This window comes from Salvelinus namaycush, chromosome 5, assembly GCF_016432855.1.
Source record: "Salvelinus namaycush isolate Seneca chromosome 5, SaNama_1.0, whole genome shotgun sequence".
NCBI lineage: Eukaryota > Metazoa > Chordata > Actinopteri > Salmoniformes > Salmonidae > Salvelinus > Salvelinus namaycush.
The window spans coordinates 26,527,791-26,547,744 of record NC_052311.1 but is presented as its reverse complement, the minus strand read 5'-3'; the positions used below and the strand labels follow the sequence as shown (position 1 = coordinate 26,547,744).

Genomic DNA, 19,954 nt, shown 5'->3' with positions numbered 1-19,954 from the left:
TGCTATGGTAGCCATGCTGGTTAAGTGTGCCTTGAATTCTAAATAAATCACAGACAGTGCCACCAGCAAAGTACCATCACACCTCCTCCTCCATGCTTCACGGTGGGAACCACACATGCAGAGATCATCCGTTCACCTACTCTGCGTCTCACAAAGACACGGCAGTTGGTACCAAAAATCTCAAATTTGGACTCATCAGACCAAAGGACAGATTTCCACCAGTCTAATGTCCATTGCTTGTGTTTCTTGGCCCAAGCAAGTTTTTATTGGTGTCCTTTCGTAGTGGTTTCTTTGCAGGATTCACTCACTCTCTGAACAGTTGATGTCGAGATGTGTCTGTTACTTGAACTCTGTGAAGCATTTATTTGGGCTGCAATTTCTGAGGCTGGTAACTCTAATGAACTTATCCTCTGCAGCAGAGATAACTCTGGGTCTTCCTTTCCTGTAGCGGTCCTCATGAGAGCCAGTGTCATCATAGCGCTTGATGGTTTTTGCGACTGCACTTGAAGAAATCTTCAAAGTTCTTGAAATATTCCAGATTTACTGACCTTCATGTCTTAAAGTAATGATGGACTATCATTTCTCTTTGCTTATTTGAGCTGTTCTTACCATAATATGGACTTGGTCTTTTATAAAATACGGCTATCTTCTGTATACCACCCCTACATTGTCACAACACTACCGACTGGCTCAAACGCATTAAGAAGGGAAAAAATTATACAAATTAACTTTTAACAAGGCACACCTGCTAATTGAAATGCATTCCAGGTGACTACCTCATGGAGCTGGTTGAGAGAATACCAAGAGTGTGCAAAGCTGTCATCAAGGTAAACGGTGGCTGCTTTGAAGAATCTGAAATATATTTTGATTTGTTTAACACATTTTTGGTTATTACATGATTCCATGTGTGTTATTTCATTGTTTTGATGTATTCACTATTATTCTACAATGAAGAAAATAATAAAAAGAAATAAAAACCCTTGAATGAGTAGGTGTGTCCAAACTTTTGACTGGTACTGGTATCGTCCGAACACTGTTGTGTTGTTCAGAGGAGCTAGCCAACAACACAGCTAACACAATCACTTCAAACTGAAGCTGAAAAGACTGCAAACTAGCTGCACCGCGTTTCGTTTGACCTGTTTTCTATTGATAGTTTTTTGTATATATCCATAAAATGATGATTCAAGATTGCGACTGGCAGAGAAAAGCTGCCTACCTGTCTTCATTACTATGGGACAGCTGGAGATTGAATTTGAATATTGAAACAATCTCACTGACAGCAAGGTTTATACAAATCTCCGCTGTTGAAAACAAATTGTTAGTCTAAAAGAAATGTGAGATAATGTCTAGATGCTTTTTATAGTGGAGATAAAGTTTAGAAATTGCCTGGCTGGGCTGATGAGACAGTGGATTGGCGCAGTCAGATGGAACAAAGTAAATAGGCATTTTAATAACATAGATTTAGCCGGTGGTAACTTGTGGAATAGACACTGGCTGGAATGCGATTTTAACCAATCAGCATTCAGGATTAGACCCACCCCTTGTATAAATGAAAATAATGTGCAGTAGATTCTCTCAATTCCGTAAAAAAACATGGTTTACATTACTTGAATGTATCTTTAACAAAAGGGATATCTGTCTTTTTTATCTACTACATTGTAGTAGTAATAGATAGATTAATACAATATTTGGAATATTACTTGAAGGCTATTACACCAGGTATGTCTCTTTTCTAGCCCAATATTAGATACATTTTCTCATAAATAAGGACATTCCATAGTGACAGCATGCAAGATAAGTCATTGTACAATGCCTGTACCTGCTTGCAGCATGTGTCCCACCACATCTGAAGCTACATCTATAATCAGAATATGGGTGGCAATGTTTTGTTCTAGCATTTGCGCACATGTTTCTTCTACTTCCCATCCGGGGCAGCATGGTGCCCTCATTGCAAGGCTGATTACCTAGATAAACAGGTGTGCGTTCAAAGTGAGAATACAACATGGAACCCATGTTTGATTGGGGGAGGTAGCATCTAAAAACTGGATTTAATGGGCGCGTTCAACATTGCAGCCGACTTTAAAAACGAGTCAAAACTCACTGATCTACAAATCACCCTGCATCATAAATAACTACTCAATATTATTTATAGATCAGTCAGTCACAATTTTCCCATGATACATCACCATTTTGATGCTCTTGAACACAGCTAATAGTTTCTTGGTCACTGCTCAGCGACACAAACAGTGATTCTCCAATCAGAACAGTCTACCGATTATGAATGTAGCTTGGGACCCGGTACACATGCTGTTAACAGGTTGTTATTGGACCATGTCACAATCACATGCTATTCGGAACTCAGACATGTCTAACTTGCTGATTCGTTGAACGTGGCACGTGTGTATACGTTTCCTAGTTCTGACTAGTACGTGAACGCAGCATTAAGCTTATGCTTCCTAGTCTAAACAGTTCTGGCATATATTCGGATAAAATTTGGCAACATTTTTGTTCATTTTAGTCTTCGCTGTTCGTGCACACATTTTTCTTGAGGCAAGTCGAGTTCGGTAGTGGAAGTCTACACCCCTTCATTGGTGATTGGTCATAAATTCTACTCCTAATAAGACTGGGACATTGTGTTTGTTGTCCTTCAATGAGAGACAACTAGTTTTAATGCATATTTCACTTAAGAAATACTGCACCAAAAATCTTAGGTAGATGTAAAACTGCTCGACTAAGACCTCAGCAAAAATGTATGACAGATTTCTTGATTTACTTTAGATTAATTCAGACTATTTCGAGGAAGTGTTTCTGGCTATGTTGTTTCTACGGTGGCTCAAGACGAACAAACAACAATAATATTGCCGCTTTTTTCTTGTTTTTCAAATTAAGGTTTTTAGGGAGTATAAGCACAGACGTTCACCTAGTTCCGCCAGGAGCAAACCGAACCTATGTATGCAGACAACTTTAGACTTTGTCTCATTAATTTAATAATTAGTCAGAGGTTGCATTTACACAGGAAACCCACATTTTGATATTTTTTTTCACTAATTGGTATTTTGACCAATCACATCAGATCTTAACTCTGCCATATTGGGCTAGGCTCTTTCCCTCCAGTCTGGTCGCTTCCTTGCCTTTTCTCTTTTTGACCAATGGTAGGTCTTGATAATTGAAAGACTACTAATTGGGGAAAGTCATTTCCACTAAATAGGTAATCGAAATTAGCCATAATAACAGAATATTTGTTAAATGAGAAAACCAGCGTTGATAGATTTCCACAATGGTTTAATAAACTAACATTACACTGTGACCAATAACGTTAATAAAAAAATCAATAAGCAACAATCAGCCTTTATGTATATGAATGGCGGGCAAATACTCATGAACATACAAAACCCCAATTAAATGTTTGGCGAGAAGCCATTAGTTTTGTTGAGGCCGAGGATGTCCGAGGAAGGCACAGTACAATCACAGGGCAGCAGGCACTGTCTTTGTTGCTTGATTACCAAAAATGTCCAGCTGCATCAGTGAAAAAAATTGTTGCTCGCTAGGACCATGAAAAAAACGTTTGGCTGGAGCTTGTCTGAGCGGTTGGTTGTGCATGTACATTTAATGCTGATTGGTTTTGGTTTGCCCACTATAGTGCTGTCCGGGTAGATGTTCAGGCCCATACTGAACACTTGTCTTGTCACCAACACACACACACAGCAGTTTCCATTAGAGATAGTTCTTTATGGTTGTGTGGTTAGGTTCAATGGATGAACAACACCTTAAGATAGGAAAACATCATGTGGGAGTCCATCATTACCATAGATAGATGGACTCATCTCTGTTAGTGTCTTCTGTCACAGCCATTATAGCGTCTGTCACAGCCTCAATGGAACTGCCCATGCTATCTCCATTTTGAAGATGTCAATTTTCTTCTTCACGATTAGCTGATCACTCCTGAGGACCCGGTAGGACATGACTCCAGCAAGGTTACCAAGAGGGATCAGCAAATGAAGTTGGAAGTCCCACCCAATTGACTACATTAAAATGATGGAAGCCCTCAATGGAGCTGCCCATGCTAATACGGCCTTTTGGCCACTAGAGGCCCCTATCATTCTGTATAGACATTAGGCAATACTTGCTTCTTCTCGCATCCAAGCGCCGATTGGTTGGATAAACAGCGGTGTGAAGGCTGATTGTCAGGGCTGCAGGGCAATCAGATTGAGAGGGCCGATCTTTGTACAATCAGCCTCACCCCACACATTCAACAGATCAGAGTGAACAGTTGCACCTAAACACTGCATACATTTCCTTCTGAGGCACAACCCTGGATCAGCAAGTGTAAAAATATGTATCCTGCTGGACATTCTTTTTGCCATCGATCAACCTTTATTTCACAAGTTAAAACAAAAAACAACCTACAATAGTGTTGCAGTAGAGAAGAGATGTTTAGAACGATTATGTGGCCATGGTGGTGAGAAGCTAGGTTGGGAGTTTTCCCAAGAAGATCAGGGTTAACATCCCTGCTATTGCAGCAAGTGCCATGGAAATCTTTGATGACAATTGAGATTGTATGAATATTTGTCCCCGAATACTCAATCATAATTCTTTGCAAAAATACAATTCTAGTGTGGAATCATTCCTCAATCAAGATTTACTAATGAGTTGTCAAGTACATATACATTAATAAAAAATGTATTTTAATGGAACGTAATATAATTGTTTTCTTTGTGTTTGGTGAGTCAGGTGGGCCAGGTTTCCCTTTGAAAATATAGAGATCAATCTCTATAACTACGAAAAACTGGGGACTCTGGAATAAGTATTCAGAGCCTTTGTCATTTTCACATGAGAAATTTACACCAAATTATACTTCACCAAGCAAAATTCATGAGTTAAGGAAGCAAACTTCCGTTACTGAAACAACGCAGTATTCTCTAATTTGTTGTTAACTATTACTAAATCATTAGTCTTGCTGACTAAGCCTAAAGTCAAATAGAAAATGTTCTTGTTTCAAAAGGTTTACACAAGGTAGCTTACTAACTCACTCGTTTCATGAATTCACCTTCTCCAACATCTGCTACAAGTTAAATGCTCTGCATGTAAGTATCCTGACAGCTTCCCCAGACATAGATTACAAATAAGATATGTATATATGTACATCGTATTTACAGAGCGTTCCAACACAGATGCAGTTGTTAAGGAGGATGTGAGGGGAGGCCCCCTGTGGAAGAGGCAACGTGAGCTCTAGTGATAAAGCCAAAGAGCCAGGGGGTGTAGGGGTGGGGGGGCTGGGCTGAGTAGACCATCATTTTCATCCCCGGGCTGCTATAGAAAGGAAAACAATTCACAGGTAATTCATGGCCTCATTAGCATCTGAACATTAGTTGCCATTTCTACAGTCACCTTTATAGCCTTGCTAAACTTTATGTAGACCAAGTCTTTAAAAAGTCTAAACAAAAGAGGCACATAGACATAGGCTTTACTTGTTGAACAGTAATGTTCTATAACATAGTAGCTACTAGGGGGAAAAAAAGAGTAGGGTCGGTGTGTGTAGGTCAGTTTTAGGCTCCAATGCTATGGATGGGTTAACAATCTATCATAGAAAAATAAGAAGTGATATGATTTTAGGGGTATGTTCCATTTGCCCCATTAATGACGAAGCATTGGCCGTTTGAAATCAATACTTTTTTAAAATCACGATTGAAAAACTAGTCAGTGATTCATAGGCTGTATCACAACCTGCCGTGATTGGGAGTCCCATAGGGCGGCGCACAATTGGCCCAGCGTCGTCTGGGTTAGGGTTTGACCAGGGTAGGTCGTCATTGTGAATAAGAATTTGTTCTTAACCGACTTGCCTAGTTAAAGATAAAATAATATAGAGCAATTGCGTTACCAGTATCAGTGGTATTAGATGCAGACTTTAGGGTGCTGGAGATGAGAGCAGTTGATGTACACTGCTACTTCAATGTAATTACATGTAATTTGTCATAATTAAAGAAAAAAAAAACTATGGGTGAGATACCAACAATGGTTAGCAAAACAATGAAAAAGCCTGCGTGATATACAGTATGTTAGATACTGCGCTCTAGGTCTCACTTAGTGCCCCCTTGAAAGCCTGCATGACTGGTTTGAGTCAAAAGGGGAAGTAACTAAGTTATCTCTACTAAAGATGAATTGTGAAGATTACCCCATGCATGCAACCAGATCATGCCAACAGTTACACTTGCATTTACGCAGAGAAAATGAACAAAAGAGAACGTTGGACAGGTGCTGATTGAGAAAGTAGAGGCGAAGCGAAGACAGATGTTTGTGTGTAAATGCATGGATGTATCATTGGTAACCCGCTATACCAAATCTGAGTTGTTTTTTTTGTTTTATGGGGGGGGGGGGGGGGGGGTTTATCACAATGGTATTAGTACGAATAAAAAGCAACCTTACCTTATTCACACCTAAGAAAAGGGGAAAGACATTGTAAGACACAAAAACGTGTGACACAGATCAGTGATTTCAGGTACCTTAAACCACTGCAAAATGTATATATATATACACACATACACTACCGTTCAAAAGTCTGGGGTCACTTAGAAATGTCCTTGTTCTCCATGAAAACATACATGAAATTAGTTTCAACAGGAAATATAGTCAAGAAGTTGACATGGTTATAAATAATTATTTTTAATTTAAATAATTGTGTCCTTTAAACTTTGCTTTCGTCAAAGAATTCTCAATTTGCAGCAATTACAGCCTTGCAGACCTTTGGCATTCTAGTTGTCAATTTGTGGAGGTAATCTGAAGAGATTTCCCACAAATTGGATTGGCTTGATGGGCACTTCTTACGTACCATACGATCAAGCTAATCCCACAACAGCTCAATAGGGTTGAGATCCAGTGACTGTGCTGGCCACTCCGTGATACTGACTGCAACTGACTGCTTCTTCCCGAAAAAGTTATAGCATAGTTTGGAGCTGTGGGTCATTGTCCTGTTGAAGGAGGAAATTGGCTCCAATTAAGCGCTGTCCACAGGGTATGGCATGGCGATGCAAAATGGAGTGATAGCTTTCCTTCTTCAAGATCCCTTTTACACTGTACAAATCTCCCACTTCACCACCACCAAAGCACCCAAAGACCATCACATTGCCTCCACCATGCCTGACAGATGGCGTTCAGCAATCCTCCAGCATCTTTTCAGTGTCTCACAAATGTTCTGATTTGTGATCCGAACACCTCAAACTTAGATTTGTCTGTCCATAACACTTTTTTCCAATCTTCCTCTGTCCAGTGTCTGTTCTTTTGCCCATCTTAATATTTTCTTTTTCTTGGCCAGTCTGAGATATGGCTTTTTCTTTGCAACTCCGCCTAGAAGGCCAGCATCCAGGAGTCGCCTTTTTAAATCAAATTTTATAAGTCACATGTGCCGAACACTTACAATGAAATGCTTACTTACGAGCCCCTAACCAACAACGCAGTTCACGGTTGACGTTGTGACTGCTGTTTTGCGGGTACTATTTAATGAAGCTGCCAGTTCAGGACTTGTGAGGTGTCTGTTTCTCAAACTAGACACTCTAATGTACTTGTCCTCTTGCTCAGTTGTGCACCGGGGCCCCCCACTCCTTTCTATTCTGGTTAGAGACAGTTTGCGCTATTCTGTGAAGGGAGTAGTACACGCCGTTGTACGAGATCTTCAGTTTCTTGGCAATTTCTCACATGGAACAGCCTTCATTTCTCAGAACAAGATTAGACTGACGAGTTTCAGAAGAGAGGTCTTGTTTCTGGCCATTTTGAGTCTGTAATCGAACCAAATGCTGATGCTCCAGATACTCAACTAGTCTAAAGAAGGACAGTTTTATTTCTTCTTTAATCAGAACAGTTTTCAACTGACCTAAGAAAATTGCAAAAGGGTTTTATAATGATCAATTAGCCTTTTAAAATTATAAACTTGGATTAGCTAACAACATGCAATTGGAACACAGGAGTGATGGTTGCTGATAAATGGGCCTCTGTACGTCTATGTAGATGTTCCATTAAAAATCAGCCGTTTCCAGCTACAATAGTCATTTACAACATTAACAATGTCTACACAATATTTCTGACCAATTTGATGTTATTTCAACTGACATTATTTTTTGCTTTTCTTTCAAAAACAAGGACATTTCTAAGTGACCCCAAACTTATGAACTGTAGTGTAAATACATATACTTTGCATTTGGAAAGTATTCAGACCCCTTGACTTTTTCCACATTTTGTTACGTTATAGCCTTATTCTATAATTGATTAAATAGTTTTTTCCTCCCCTGCTAACTGTGGGACCTTATATAGACAGGTGTGTGCCTTTCCAAATCATGTCCAATCAATAGAATTTTACACAGGTGGACTCCAATAAAGTTGTAGAAACATCTTAAGGATGATCAATGGAAAGAGGATGCACCGGAGCTCAATTTCGAGTCTCAAAGCAAAGAGTCTGAATACCTATGTAAATAAGGTATACGTTTAAAAAAAAACAAAAAACATTTGCATTATGGGCTATTGTGTGTAGACCAATGGTTTAAATTTAAAAAAATCAATTTTAGAATAAGGCTGTAACGTAACAAAATTTGGAAAAAGGGGTCTGAATACTTTCAGAATGCACTGTACATACATATACACACAGTATTTATATTCTTTAATGTAAAAATAAAATGCTATTCCCTTGCCGGGAGAGATGGATAGAAACCGTTAAGGATCAGCCAGTCCATCCCACCTACTGCCACCAGCCTCTTCACCACACCCACCCAGTCGGAACCCCAACCATGCCCATCCTACTTGCGTACTTTTCCAGGAACATAGTTCCGGTCAATGGACTCATCCTGAAGGAACATGTGCAGACAGCGCTCATTCTGGGCCAGGGGATGACCTGCAAGTCTGGTGATAGAGGAGAGAGTAGCAGGTTTCAGTTAAATAGCAATCATAATTGATTATTAGTGGAGTAGAAAGGCAGATGGCTGGGAGTTCATTTGATAATGAACTGAAATGGAGACACAGCCATACAGAGAGAAATACTATAGACAGAAACGATACACACCTGTTGATGAACTGCTCCAAGCCTACCCTCCGCTCCTCAATGAAGGACTCATCAAAGATACCCTCATCTCCTCGGAAGGGCAGCTGTCTTTTTAAAGCTTTCCCAGGGAGAGGGGGCACCACAATCTTTAGAAAGCACACAACTTATCAGTAACTTAGTCACATACAAACTTTAATGTATTAAACATTTCTGTTTAGATTAGTATTATACTGGTCCGACATACAAGCAATTAGTTATGCAGTGTGTAACTACCTTACTGTCTCTCTCCAGCTCATTCTTCAGCCACTCAAAATCACTGTACCTTCTCCGCACAACAGAGTCCTTAAGTTTGAAGATGGGAAGATTTGTCTGCATGTGAAAAAAATGTATATTAAATCACATTAAATGACAGAAATCCAGGAGTGGCATTTCCAGTACAGCATTCAGTGACATGGTCAGACATCAGTGCTTACACCAGAACCCTTCACCGATGAATAATTTGATCAGCATCTTGTCTCTGAATCTGTGAAAAACACTGTTCAGTTTTGTGACACTGGTGTGTGGTGCTGTGTCTAGTGATAATGGATGGTTTATAATGCAACCACATCTTTCGAGTAGGGAAACACAGAGAGAGTGTTGCATTAATGTTGAGATTTGTAGTAGTAAGGGTATACAGTAGATATTTTTTAAATTTTACTAGGCAAGTCAGTTAGGAACAAATTGTTATTTACAATGACGGCCTACACCGGCCAAACCCGGACGACACTGGGCCAATTGTGCGCCGCCCTATGGGACTCCCAATCACGGCCGGCTGTGATACAGCCTGGATTCAAACCAGGGTGTCTGTAGTGACGCCTCAAGCACTGAGATGCAGTGCCTTAGACCACTGTGCCACTCGGGAGCCCAGTACACATGTAGTCTCTGTTCAGCATGCCCTAGATCTGGGATTTAAGAGACTAGCCCATGTACAAAAACAGATCTTTCTAATACCATGAAAGTTTAACACCCTAGTGGCTGGTTGGCCTATCTCATAACTACAGTGTTAGCTGGCCCAGTACTCTCCAATCTTGGTCCTGGGGATTCCAAGGGTGTGCAGGCTTTTATTCTGGGTTGGAGAAAAAGCCTATACATCCTACAGAAATCAACAGAGTTTAATAAAAGAGCTATAGCCCATGCTAGTCACTATGTTATCTGGCAGAAACACTGCTACCAAACTAACACAGTTCTTTCACATACTGGCTATTTGATGTTGATGGATCTTAGCAACGACTGCATCAGGAATTTGTATATAACGATTATTTCAAATGACAAAGAAGTGAAAGGCTAAGCATTTGAATAGCAAAAAGTCCAGTCTCTCGAAAAACCGTCCCACCCATGTTCCCTCATCATACTAGCGTCACCTAAATCTTCCTAAACTAGGCCCTGCCAAAATCACCGGCCCCGATTTCAATACTGCAATATAGTACAAACCTAGAACACTCACCCGCATTCGCACTTCATAGGTGGTGAATCTGTTCCGGCCAACTCCAATTGTTTGTGGGTCATAAACGTCGATTTCAAGAAAATTGCTTGGGGGGCCATACGCATCTGTGAGATCCTGTGGTTTAGAGTTTAATCGGCGAGTATCTGCAACAGTGGGATCCGACATGTTCGGCTTCAGCTGCGGCTGATCTCGAGACGACACAATTGCGAAGGTTCTTGTTCCGCAGCCAATCGAAACAGAGGAAACGCATTCCTCTTTTCCCAAGTATTTACCGGCGTTTACTTTGACCAATTGTAGAAGAGAATGAAACAATTGTGCCAAAATTAAACGAGTGTAAAACAGTAATCATACTGACAAAATGTGATTAAAATATTATCAATGAAGAGAACGACTGTTTATCATTTTGAAGTCTTACACATTTACAGGACGGCCTATTCTGTTGTAAAATAAATAAATAATTGTTTCCAAAATAAAGACTTTTAGGAGTCTAAATCAGACCAGATGTATATTTTTACCGTACATAGGTCTAGCTCTACTGTAGTGTAACGACCCTGGATTTAAAAGCGCGGAAATCGACTCTGCCGCACGAGCATGCTTTGCGGCACAGTGGATAGCGCGCCGGACTTCGGGCTAGAGGGTTCGAGACATGCTCCCTGCTGTTTCATCACAGTATATTATTATTCTGCTTACATCACGCGCTGCATTCGATAAACACTCCCCAAACAAAGTTATACTCTAAAATACACTGGGAATTGTAGTTCTTGTGCACACTGTCAGATTATTGTTTAAATAAACACACCGTAACATGCTGATTTAGGCTGATCTTAAAAATTCAAATGAAACGTGTTGCATAGAACACATCGAACATTCCTATGCTTTTCTAGGTTGGTACCGATATTCTTGAGAAAAAAATATCATACTGAAATGAATCTTCTTCACAGATCTTTCTGGACACAAATCATTATTTTTGAATGTCACTGTACAACAATGGCAATTTTAAAGTAACCTGACTACGACCAACTTTTTTATGGCAGTATACCGACAGACTGGGACTATTGGTGAAAGTTTGAGTGTCAAATGAAAGAGTGTCAAATGAAAAAAAAATGAAACATGTGCTTCAAGACTAGATTGGAGCTGGAAAGATCTGTAGCCTAGAAGTCTGGGCTACTTGGGCAATTGAAATCTGATTGACCATTGTTGGGTAACTTTCCAGCTTTGGTTTAGGTGTGTAGGTGGTGTGTGTACACTTTAGGAAATGTCACAATCCTGATTTAGCTCTTTTAGCTCGACAGACGTTCGTTGTTTACATTCGTGCTTTAAGAAGTCACATGACTGACTGCATTTCCCAGCAGTCCTCACCACGCAAGCGCAGTACACGTTTTCTGGCAGTGGTAAACAGACGTCAGAAGGGAGTCTTCGCCTCGAGTCAAAACTAAACAAAAAAAGATATACGATGAATGAATATTTGGACAACCAGAATAGCCACAAGTCAAGCAAAACTAACGATTGAAAGGGGGAGAATTCCAAAGGAAGGTACTGAAGCCTTTTTTCCACTTTTGAGAGGATTTTGAACTCCAAAATAACTGGAGTTAGCCAGCAGCTAACGTTAAGTGGCTATCACGCTATTTTAAAAACTACGTTTGGTGTGTGGAGTCGAGCCGAGGTGGGAGAGCCTAAACTCCAAGAAACCGTGGATTACGAACCGTGCTTTAAATTGGTCACAAGACGCCGACTGATCCAATTTTAGGCACACTCTTAAGGTTTGTGCTCGCGCGAGCATCGTGTGCTGCTGCGTGTCAAGAAACATGGCAGATGGTGACACGCGCTTGCCCGCAATGTGGAGGAGCGTGAAAACTTGAATCAGAAAACCACGGACTTTCTGATTCATTTGTTTCTTCTAATTTTGTTTTACAGACCACCATGATCAAACTGTTCAGTAAGGTTTTGCGCTCAACATTTTATTTTTGTCAGTCGACTAAAATTACTTAGATAATACTGTAGCCAAAGAAGCGACAGCCAGCATAACATTACTGTTTTGACATCAGAAGTAAACGTGTCATTGCTTAGATAATCAAATATTGCAGATTTTTTACTTGAAACATTGACAATTTTATTGCAAACTCCATGAATCCAGATTTTGTATTCACTCTAAGTAATATTGTTTCACGGGGAGCAGTGACAGATGTATGTTGAAATGAAAAAAGTTGTTGTTTACTAAATTGCTTTGAATTTGGATATCAATGTTCAAAGTAATATTATATCAACTCCAGTGTTCTATTGAAGCTGGAGGTTATTTCTACATGCGAAGGAGCGAGACAGCACGTTGTTTACAAGTGCAGACGAAGGCACAGTAAACCTAGTCGGCTCTTTTGTATCAGTGACCCACTGTGGTAATCCTCATTTGTGGGTTATTTGCAAAGTATATGTGTTTGAGGGCGACTTTTATGTTATAATGTTAAAGCTAAAAGCAAAACAAGTCAGTTCAATTTATAGTGTTGTGAGAGCAATAATTTTATAGCTAACGTTACTTTTACCTTCATAAACATCGAATATATTTACATTTTCCACAACAAACTACCAAAACTAAACCGAGACAAACGTTTATATATATATATTTTAAGTATATACCCCACAGTAACACGTTATGTGGGCCATAAATTGCATTGGTCTCTGATTGCAATCCAGATGTTTTGGTGTGCATTCCTCCCTGAGTTCTCTTTGTTCTTTTATACAAACAAAGGAACCGTCATCCCAGCCCTCTGCTCTATGTAAATCGGAAGGTTTATGATAGTTACTATTAAAGGGATTATTTGGGTCCCCTAATCTCCAATCTCAGGATTAACACCACTATACTGGTGTATCCAGATTATTGTTTCTCTCTTCTACTAGTCCCCTTAATAGAGAATGGAACATAGCGTTTTGGTGTAGATAGTTGACGTTTATAGAGAACTTTTGGTTATACAATAATTACATTAGACAATATAGTCTAACTTTGAACATAGACCCATTCTTAGATAAGAATAGGCCTACATTTTGGTGTGCCTATTACAAATACATGTCCCCAGATTACATTTTACATTAGTCATTTAGCAGATGCACTTATCCAGAGCGGTTTAGAGGAGCAACTAGGGTTAAGTGCCTTGCTCAAGGGCACATCAACAGATTGTTCACATAGTTGTCTCAGGGATTCAAGCCTTCAGTTACTTGCCCAACGCTCTTCACCACTCTTCACCTGTGACCCTACAAAAGTACAATATTGTTATTTTGATTTAAAAAAACATTTTGTTTCAATATTTCAGTCTCACTATTATTTACCTTGATGATTTATTTGAAGTATTATCTCTTAGTTGTCTACATTTAGGATAGTTGTAGCAAACAAAACCTTACAATGGAGGGTTCGACGGTACCCACGATTGACCCAGATTTTGAGCCGCAAAGCAGACCTAGGTCGTGCACATGGCCGCTCCCCAGACCCGACATCTCAGCTGTCAAACCGGAGGTGGCGGACGGCCCTGAATCTTCTGCGGGAACCCCGCCCGCCGACGACGATAAGCAGGAGCAACAGCAAATCATATCCGAGCCTGAGAAAGTTGTGGTCACAGAGGGAGGAGTCGTAGCCGGAGTAGGTGGAGCCACACCCAGAAAGGGATCATCCCGGCGCAATGCATGGGGGAACCAGTCTTACGCGGACCTGATTAGTCAGGCTATTGAGAACTCTCCAGAGAAGCGTCTAACCTTGGCACAGATATATGACTGGATGGTGAAAACTGTGCCTTACTTCAAAGATAAAGGAGATAGCAACAGCTCAGCAGGGTGGAAGGTAAAAAAACATGCTCATCATTATTGTTATTCACATTGTTAGAAACATATTATACAGCCCATTTGCTGTGAACACATGATACATTATTACACTGCATTAATTGGTGAATAATGGAAGTTATTGCTTGAAATCTATCGTCAAACCAAGTTGAATGTTTTCTGAAAATTTAACAAGGCACCAATCTTAAAACCCTTTTTCTTGTCCCCCCTTTCCTCTAACTCAGAATTCAATCCGCCACAACTTATCACTCCACAACAAGTTCCTGAGAGTTCACAATGAGTCCACAGGCAAGAGTTCTTGGTGGATGCTCAACCCAGAGGGGGGCAAGACTGGGAAAGCCCCCCGTCGCCGTGCTGCCTCCATGGACAACAGCAGCAAACTGCTGAAAAGCCGGATGCGAGCCAAGCAGACCAAGAAGGCAGCAGCAGGCCTGGGCGGGACCACTGGGGGAGATGGCGACGGGGGCGCAGACAGTCCCAACTCCTCCCAGCAGTTCCCTAAATGGGGGGTAAACAGTGGCAGCCCCTCATCCCGTGGTAGCCTAGACGACCCTGACATGTGGACCAGCTTCCGTCCACGCACCAGCTCCAATGCCAGCACCCTGAGTGGCCGGCTGTCCCCCATCGGCCCCGGCCAGGAGGATGAGGATGACCTGCCTGAGGAAGGTCTACTGGGCTACTCCACGGGCAACCTGCCCCCCACCCTCACTGAGACACTAATGGAGGAGCTGGACCTGATCGATGGCCTGACACTGATGACCGAGCAGCAGGGAGGGGCTAGTCCCAGCACAGCCCCACCGGCTCCCCCCACCCCTCTGCCCTCTGCCTCAACACTGCTTCCCCGGGGCTCCGGGTTCCCCTCCTTCCGTCAGCTACAGCCATCCAACATCTCCCAGGCCCCCAACCAGACTGGGGGACAGTCCTCAGGCACACAATGTGGCAACAATAACAACTCCAAACCATTAAACTATGGTAACTCTCTCTTTAACCCCATGCCCAGCCCTGGCTCCCGTGGGACTGGTCTCTATGGCACCCATGTTCCCTCCAGCTTGGAGGTGTTGCTCACCTCAGACTCCCCGCCTCCCAGTGATTTCATGATGACCCAGGTGGACCCCCTTATGCCCAGTCCTAGTGGAGTGGGGATGATGGGCATGGGGGGTCCCATGGTGGGAGGGCGGCCCAAACCAAACCAGCTGTTGCTGGGGAAGGGGCTTGAGCCAAACACTGTGGCATCCATGAGGATGCAGTCCCAGCTCCAACAGCAGCACTCTCAGCTGGGCCTGGGCATGATCCTGTCAGGCATGGCCCAAGACTCTCCACAGCTCTCAGCCCTCAAAGCTCAGCATGCACAGCTGCCAGGTATGGGGCCTCACCACGGAGGGGGCCTATCCAATATAGGAGGAGGTCTGCCAGGGATGGGCCAGTTCGGAACGCCGAGCTCCTTCCTACCAAGTCAAGACCGCTTGCCCACTGACTTGGACATTGAGATGTTCACAGAGAACTTGGACTGTGACGTTGACTATATCATCAACAGTGACCTCATGGATGGAGAGGGCATTGATTTCAACTTTGACCCCATAATGCCAGGTGGGCAAAGCTACTCTGGCCCTGCAACTACGCAGAGCTCCGCCCACAACTGGGTACCCAGCTAACTTCTCAGCAACCTTGCAGTGTTAGCCAGGTATGCTGAAATTATACTTTCAGGTTCTAACCTCTCTAACCTAGTTTTGCACTGTACAACTAAACCACTCTTTTCTTTACCCTTTGCTTTCTTTATCCTCTTCATGATTACCCTTGTTTCCCTCTCACCCTCACTCACTCCCTGTATCCCCTGCTTTGTTCTGGAGATTAATCAAGAAGATCATGAACTACAATTTGAACATTTGTCTTTTACTTGTTGTTGCAGGTAAGGATCCCCAATCACACACAAACTCAACGACACCTACAACCTAGAACACACCTGGTGCATTCATTCCTAATCCTCATCTCCCTATTGGCTGAAGATCCAATTCCGAAGCAATTTTTTTAACTTTTGTGCTTGTACTTTTGACGAAACCAGACCTCAGACATCCATGTCACAGGCCATCCATGTCCCTGCCCCTAGTAACAGTTGCAACTTTTGGGGACTTTGCTGTATTTTTTTGAGTGTTTGAGATAAGTATGACAGAATTTATTTCGGGTGAAAAGATGAAGCACAACTAACAACTCTAAGTTAATATCACAATGAATATTATTACCATACCAAAGTAGTTTTAGGATTGATATGGTACACTTCCTTGATGTCTTTGATATTGAAGGTGAAATGGACAGTGCACACAGGAAGGAATTGCCAGTTTTCATATAAATTGTAGGTGGTGAACTATTACCGACAACCACCAACTTGGACATGAAATGAAGCTGCTGCATCTTTATCTATGGAGGGAATGAAGTTCCAACACACTCCTCTGGACTTTCCTCAATTAAAATATTGAGAAGATGACACGAGCAAAGGCTGATGATGTTAAGTCATTGGATGAGACCAAGTTGAAGATGTATGATTTGACATTGGACTCCGCATGTTGACCAGACGTAGTCTAACATTTGGTCGCTTGGTGGTACGAAACATGTGCTTCTGTTTCTTTTTCATTGACGAGACCGGAGCTGCAAAGTAACTACGAGTTATGTCAGTAGTAATTTAACAGTACAGGGTATGTGATATGCATTTACCGCTTGGCATTCATGACTGCTCAGTGTGTGCTAAAGAGCAGGGTAGAAAACACTTTGGTGGAGTTTTTTATTTTCTTGATGTGCAGTTACACTAACAATGTGAAGAAAAGTGATTTGTGAGCTTTTTACAGGGGGCATTCAAAGGTAATTGTATTTGCCAACAAATTATTTGGTTGACCAAGTGTTATATCATTGAAAGCAGTTTTCCTCCACTGCTTTAAGGGCCGTTTGAAGGTTTTGCGTAACTGGGTTGTGTTTCAAGGCACTTGGGAGTATTCCTGTCATGTGGCTCCTGTACTCTAATGGCAAAATAAGAGACTAAACCAAGTTCGGTTGAATCATTTCATCAAAGAAAAGAGGCAAGGTTGTCATGCTATGCAGATCAATCAGGAAAATTCAAAAGAAATCTTGAAGGAAATTGTTAAGATCTCTTGAAGGGTTTTGCATTTAATGTTTTCCTGCAATGTTCTATCCCTTAAAGTAAGGGAAACTGGGGCTTCATGTGGGAATATTTTCTCACTGATAACTTTGTTATACATTACTAACCATTTTTTTTTTAAATGAAATTAATACAACATGTGAGAAGTAAAATATTTGACTAGTTTAATATACAATTTAGATGGAGGTTATATGTGAAATATTAACATATATGAATATATTTCTATTACTAATCAGACGTTATGGAGAAAAACAATTTCAGATCATTTTGAACGGTCATTTTCTATATATTCTTTTATTTTTGTAAAAGATGAGATGCATGTAGATTTTATACATAACCAAAAGAACACTAAGAATTACATGGCAGATAGTGGGTGCTTGGGACAAAAAATATTTTAGTGTAGATAAGCTTCGCAAGTGGAGCCAAAGAAAGAAAAAAGAAAAGAAATCTGCATTTTAACAAATGACAAGGCAGGTGAGTTGAGGCGAAGTACATGTGTGGATATACCAGTATAACTTGATTTTCCAAATTGACTAGCCACTTAGTTAATTTGACTTGATTATTGTGAAATTTAAATCCAAGTTAAAACCCGCACATGTTATTTACACAGTGGAGGACATTTAGCTCACAGCAGTAATGCTGAATTCACATCTCAAATGATGCAGCGATTAAATCTCAGGGTCATTTAAAAAAATAAAATAATGGAAACATCTTCCTTAAGGGAGTAATCAGATAATCATCATAATTACATTTATTTTAGGTAAATTTCTATGTTAAAATACAAGACTGGAAACCAACAGCCCCTCGTGTTTTGCCATTTTCTTAATCGTGAGGCATCCTTGACACAAGGGTCTTTGATTCATACCACTTTCAATTTAACACGTAAAAATATAAATTCAAATTTTACTATCTAAGATGGAAATAAACAAGAGATCTTTAGTCATGTATATCATAACAATAGTCTCGTTCGAGGTTGTTAAACTGCCAATATTGAACACTATAGCATGTTATTCAATAGCAAGATGCACCATGTCATTTTTCATGTTTTTTTTTCCTTTTGAAGATGAGTTTTGTGTTAGGAGGAAGTTTGTATTTAAATACTTGATCACGACAGAAGAAAAGGTTTCATTTATTGTAAATGTTTTTTGTGTTGACCAGTTTTTCATCTGAAATGCATCCTAGATGGAGTTTGACATCCATTATTAATAATTTCACTGTAACCATGTGAATACTTTAGCTTTTCATTTGTATAAAGCACTCTTTTTCGCACAGATTTTTCTATTGACCGGTGCTAGTTGTCATTTATGACATACCCTAAGAGGGCCATAATGCAATGGGTGCATATTTAGATTCTTTCAGGGCCTTGAATCATTTTGTATGCAGCACAAGGATATTTTGAGTGAGGTAGTGATTAGTTAAAGCTGAAATATGTAACTTTTTGGGCAACCTGACAAAATTGGCGTCATTGTAAGCAAGTCTAAGAAGTGGTAGATCTGTTCTATGTGCACTATTCCTATTCTTCCCGTTTTAAGTTTCATTTTTGTCTTTTACTTTCAATTTTGTACACCATCTGAAAATATAATTTTTGGTTATGGAAAATATATTTCACAGTGGTTTAGATGGTACAATAATTCTCTACACTGCGTGATTGTTTTGTCACATAAACTGAAATTAGGCAAGCTATTAGAATTTTAGCAACCAGGAAATGGCGGAGCGATTTCTGCATAGTGCATCTTTCAAGAAACAAACCTTTTATTTTTCTGTATTGTGATCCCCAAACGTTGTCACTTAAAAATAGTTTTGAAATTAAAGTGAATACTGTGTAGTTTGAGGTATTTTAGTAATGATGTATGAAATGTAAGCAAAAGGCAATTCATTTACTGGTCCCATTGATGTACAACAACTCAACTTGGTTGCTGTGATGGATTCCACAGGGTCATACTATTGTTACCATTATCGGCCGGGTCTTTAAGACATGTCTTCTGCTTATGCATCTTAGGATGGGTGTGAGTGTTTGATAGGACTGTGTGAAAGTGAATGTGTCAGTGTTGGACAGTGGTGTAACTTGTGTGTTGGTGGCTGTTTGTAAAAGCACAGGGTATAGAGGACATCCTTCTCATAGACTTTATTTGCTCGGTCATGCCTTGAGTAATCTGCTGGAGTTTCAGCCACTGTCACCTACAATTTATGGGCTTTTTACTTTGTATCCCCTAGTCCCTGTAATATTTCCTCTCAATATTTTTCTTACATTTCTTTAATACTAATTTTCTTATAATAAAAGTAGCAGTTAGTAATTTTCTTATTTTGAAATAAAAAAAATGGCCCCACTTTTTGATAATACAGCATTTTAGTATGTGGACAGGGTTGAGTAAGTTTTTTTTTTTTTAAGGGGGTAAGGGGGTCAGGGGTTGATAAGTTGTGCATAGCCAATATGGGTTGATTTACTTTGATTAGTTTTGGTCTTATTACTACAGGAGGACATTTG

General features: G+C 40.5%; 2 protein-coding genes across 5 annotated transcripts; one reads left to right on the top strand and one right to left on the bottom strand.

Moving 5' to 3' along the window:
* Positions 1-3,273: 3,273 nt before the first annotated feature.
* On the bottom strand, positions 3,274-11,116 carry LOC120048120 (sorting nexin-12). Of its 3 annotated transcripts, none has more exons than XM_038993839.1 (6): positions 10,506-11,115; positions 9,296-9,391; positions 9,044-9,168; positions 8,793-8,883; positions 6,424-6,434; positions 3,274-5,307 (listed from the first exon to the last, which is right to left on the bottom strand). In XM_038993839.1, the coding sequence occupies exons 1-5, from the start codon at positions 10,668-10,670 to the stop codon at positions 6,429-6,431; spliced, it is 483 nt and encodes a 160-aa protein (XP_038849767.1). In that variant the 5' UTR covers positions 10,671-11,115; the 3' UTR covers positions 3,274-5,307; positions 6,424-6,428. The 3 variants fall into 3 exon arrangements, with proteins under 3 accessions (XP_038849767.1, XP_038849766.1, XP_038849765.1); XM_038993838.1 differs by having other exon boundaries at positions 3,275-5,310; positions 10,506-11,114; XM_038993837.1 differs by lacking the exons at positions 3,274-5,307; positions 6,424-6,434 and having other exon boundaries at positions 8,781-8,883; positions 10,506-11,116.
* Positions 11,117-11,901: 785 nt separating this feature from the next.
* LOC120048119 (forkhead box protein O4-like) lies at positions 11,902-19,294 on the top strand. Of its 2 annotated transcripts, none has more exons than XM_038993836.1 (4): positions 11,902-12,038; positions 13,867-14,325; positions 14,549-16,005; positions 16,231-19,294. In XM_038993836.1, exons 2-3 carry the CDS (start codon positions 13,894-13,896, stop codon positions 15,974-15,976), a joined length of 1,860 nt encoding a protein of 619 aa, XP_038849764.1. In that variant the 5' UTR covers positions 11,902-12,038; positions 13,867-13,893; the 3' UTR covers positions 15,977-16,005; positions 16,231-19,294. The 2 variants fall into 2 exon arrangements, with proteins under 2 accessions (XP_038849764.1, XP_038849762.1); XM_038993834.1 differs by having other exon boundaries at positions 13,853-14,325.
* The last annotated feature ends 660 nt before the right edge of the window (positions 19,295-19,954 follow it).

Excerpts from the sequence above, each read along its gene's own strand:
- LOC120048120 (XM_038993837.1), bottom strand. The coding sequence starts at position 10,670 with ATGTCGGATCCCACTGTTGCAGATACTCGCCGATTAAACTCTAAACCA. Across the intron at positions 9,169-9,295 it reads AGCTGGAGAGAGACAGTAAG|ATTGTGGTGCCCCCTCTCCC; the intron begins GTAGTTACACAC and ends TGCTTTCTAAAG. Across the intron at positions 8,884-9,043 it reads TTGGAGCAGTTCATCAACAG|ACTTGCAGGTCATCCCCTGG; the intron begins GTGTGTATCGTT and ends CTCTATCACCAG.
- LOC120048119 (XM_038993836.1), top strand. The coding sequence starts at position 13,894 with ATGGAGGGTTCGACGGTACCCACGATTGACCCAGATTTTGAGCCGCAA. Across the intron at positions 14,326-14,548 it reads ACAGCTCAGCAGGGTGGAAG|AATTCAATCCGCCACAACTT; the intron begins GTAAAAAAACAT and ends CCTCTAACTCAG.